The sequence below is a fragment of the Octodon degus genome, unplaced genomic scaffold, assembly GCF_000260255.1.
Source record: "Octodon degus isolate 3935 unplaced genomic scaffold, OctDeg1.0 scaffold00228, whole genome shotgun sequence".
Classification (NCBI taxonomy): domain Eukaryota; kingdom Metazoa; phylum Chordata; class Mammalia; order Rodentia; family Octodontidae; genus Octodon; species Octodon degus.
The window spans coordinates 283,521-287,176 of NW_004524804.1; the positions used below are offsets into that span (position 1 = coordinate 283,521).

A 3,656-nucleotide genomic window follows, 5' to 3' on the forward strand; every position below is an offset into this window, starting at 1 on the left:
AAAAAGGCCTAAAATGAAGACTAACTCCATTGCTAAACTCTTTAAGCATCCTTGCACTTAGGTTCAGCTTGTGTCTATCCACAAACAGAAATGACAGAACCATCAATCTAGTCCAGTTTACAAAAATCCTGCTGTAATTCCATTAAAGGTCAAATATGACCTGAGAAAAAAGTAAATGTGTTTTCCAAAAGTAGTTATTATTTCTCCCATAGTAAAGATTTAACTAAATAAATAGGCAATTATTTCTAGGAAAAATCAACTTGGAAAAAAGTTGAATGCTAGATTCATTGTCTTGATTGTGGAAAAAAATTGACCTTAAATTCAAACATGACAGAGGCACTTTAAAATACCTTTCTGCATACACAGAGTAAGAGTATCACATATGTTATACATGTGTGCTCAAACCTAGTTCTTAAACCATAAGCCTCAGTGACTGTGAGTTCAACCAAGAATACAAGAGAATATTTTGAAATGTTAAATAAATCGATTTGTGAAGAGAAAAATTAAGAGAAATGTAAGAAAATTAAAATTTTGGTATCTCTACACTGAGATGAAAATAACACTCATTCTTTAAGAGAAAACTGTTCAACTTACACAGGACCATCCAAGATGTGACAAAAGGCTTGTTTTTAGAGCCAAACCTGAATTGTATTTCAGGTTTTACTTAGAAGACTCCCTTTTCCTCGCTTGACAGATAAAAATCAAGTTTAGGGTCATGTGCCTCAGTGGCAAAGCACTAGGCTAGCTTGCCTGAGGCCTGGGTTCAATCTCCAGCACAAAATACTACTGGATTTACATAGTAGTTATCGTCACATGCACATTTTTGTCTTTTTTCTATGTCTCACTAACTCAGGTTAGCCTTGGACTGACTGCTGACCTCCATCCTCCCAACTGCTTCGAATACAAGCGCACACAACCTCACAAGGCTTCACATTCATATTTAAACTTTAACTTCTTTGTAATTTAAATATACAAACTCAAATCAAAATTTCAAAAAAAAAGGAAAAAATTTCAAAAAAAAAGGAAATGAATAATTTTGATTGGAAACAAATTAGATCACTGAAAACTCAGAACATTATGTTCCACTAAAACCTACGCTCAGCACTAATAGGCTAAAGACTATTACAATGCCACCTCACCCTAGAGGTGCAGACCAAGCTTCCATTTCCTTACTGCGTTAATTCTCCACTAAGGCTCACTTGCAATCATACTATTTCAAGGATTGAAAAATCCTAACAATCTTCGAGCTGGGACTACACAAGACTGCATCTCAAAACTAGTCGAAGGCCACGAGTAAAAGCTGGAAGCAATCATTTTGTTCCCAAACTTCACGAAGGTTAGGAACACTCAGGAGACCGCCCGGCAGTTCCCCGTCCTCTGCACTCCCCCGTCCTGTCACCAGTCCTCGGCCAACCCAAACCCCAGAGGGCTCAGCAGCGAGTGGCAACATCTTTTTTTCTTTAAGACCAAAGCCCAAGGAGAAAAACCCAGCTGGACTGAAAGGGAGCCAGCCGCTCCTGGTTTGCCAGCACCTCCGTCCGCCCATCCATCCCCCAAATGAGAAGGGATCCCAGCCAGCTGCCGCTCCTCCCGGAGGAGTAGTGCCTGGGAGGGGCCTCCTCGCCCTTCCCGGAGCAGCTGCGCCCCGCTCAGCCCCACGGCGCGCTCGGCCACAGCTCTCGCCATTGTTTCTCCTCGGAAAGGCGCTGTCCTCGCGAGGAAAGGGACGAGAAAGAGGCCCGGTCCCAGGACGCGCCGATTTTCCAGACCGCCCCCCGCCCGCGGGCCGATCCCACGGGCAGCTCCCTCGCGCTTCCCCCGAAGTTTGGTGGAAACGCAAGCACAAACTGAGAAACTAAGACGCAACTACGAGGGCAGGGGGCAAAGTAAATCGAGCACCTCTTCTGAAAGAGAGCAGAGCGATCGAAAGTGACAAGACTCACACAGAGACAGACACTTTCAACGCAAAGTGCGAGAGACACACGTGGGGTGGTTTGCGGCGGTGACCGCGCGGGACAGCGCTTGGGGGCCCGAGGCGCCCCTCCACCCCCGCCGCGAGCCGCCCTCACCTCCACCTCCGCGTCCGCGGGGCCGGCGCCGGATGCAGCAGGAACCGCCGGGGCCGCGGCGCCCTCGAAGCCGCCTTTGTTGCTGCTGGAGCTCGCGCCGCTGGCCGGGGCGGCGGGCTTGGAAGGCGCGCTCTCGGGAGGTGGGGGCGGTGGAGGCTCCGCCGCGGTCGACATGATCTTCCGTCTGCGTCACCCGCGGGGCCCGGGCCGGCGGCAGGGACGCGGGGCAGCGGAGCCCTGGCGCCGAGGTCGTTACGCACCGAGGAGGGAGCGGGAGGCCCCGGAAGCAGCCCGCCTCGCCGCGGGCCTCAGCCGGCCCTCCGGTCGTCCTCTTCCGCGGGGCTCCGGTTCCACACGGCGGGAACCTCGTCGCTGATGGGCGGAGTTAACCGGGTTACGGAGGTCGGGGGGCGGGCTGACTTGGAGGGTAGCGGGAAGGGAAAGGAAAGCGAAACAGAGACTGAGCCAGAGAACTGCCTTCTCCTCCTCCTCTTCCCTGGCCTTAACATCTATCTCAACAGCATCCTGGACAACTACCTACACCACCTACTTGCAAGCCTCGCGAGATTGCTAGTTGGTTCACAGGGCAGAACCCAGAGGCGCATGCGCAATGTGCTCTTCTCGCTCTGGGCCACGCCTCTTCCGCAATGCTCGCGGGCTCAAACGCCGGGTGGGCGGAGCCTCGCAGGCGCTCTAGCCTGCGCGAGTTGTGCGTCACTCCTTTTCGTGACGTTCGGGCCGGGTGTTACGTCGTTGCTAACGGCTCTGCGTCCTCTGCGTTGGTATCCTGAGGCTGGCTGGGTATCCAGGGGGTGCTTCCCGCCGCTCTGCCGGGTTTTGAACTGCCTAACGTGAGGAGTAAGCTGGTCTTCACGATTCTGGTTCCCGCACAAGAAGCGTGATCCCAAGTGATGTCTCACTTTTTGTCTGAGAAAAATAGGCCATTTAGGGAGAGGTTGTGTGCGTTCTAAGTCTGTAAGTTAGCTAAGTACCCTCTGACCCCTCTGGGACAAAGATTCTATTTCTTGTGAATTATATGCAAAAATTAAGAAATTTTATGTGCACACGCACCACTTGGCAGAACTTGGGTATCAACAGGTGAGGTCAAACATCAAAATGCACATATTCCCTCCTTAAGCACTGTTAGCAAATAACAGCACTAGTTACCTTGCCCACTGCCTGAGGCAATCGGCAAAGCAGCCTAAGGGCCTCGCCAAGGAAACAAAACTCAAACACAGCTGTTCTTTAAAAAAAAATGTGTTCTGTTTGATAACAAGTCTGCATTCCCAGGCCAGCGCAGTCGTGGGTCACATCCGCGGGGAAAAATCTCTTGCATCAGGTTGACAGCACATCACGTTCCTGAACCTAAGCGTCCTCCTATTCTAAATCCATGGCCTGGACGGGCCTGATGGCACAAGGCTGTAATCCTAGCACTCTGGAGGCTGAGGCAGAAGCATCGTTCGGAGTTCGAGACCAGCATGGGCCACACTGAGCTCAAGGCCAGCCTGGACTGCAGAGCGAGACCCTGTCTCAAAAAGGAAACAAACTAAATCCACGGCCCGCCGCTGAAGTTCTCGGAGCCCGGGC

The 3,656-nt window shown here is 51.3% G+C and overlaps 1 protein-coding gene across 1 annotated transcript in view; it reads right to left on the bottom strand.

Annotated features, from left to right (window-relative positions):
• Positions 1-3,008, bottom strand: part of Smarca5 (SWI/SNF related, matrix associated, actin dependent regulator of chromatin, subfamily a, member 5) — a 37,557-nt gene extending 34,549 nt beyond the window's left edge. The window contains exon 1 of the mRNA XM_023705748.1: positions 2,070-3,008. Coding sequence (XP_023561516.1) covers positions 2,070-2,243 — 174 coding nt within the window. The 5' untranslated portion in view covers positions 2,244-3,008. The remainder of the gene's footprint in view (positions 1-2,069) is intronic.
• Positions 3,009-3,656: the final 648 nt, after the last annotated feature.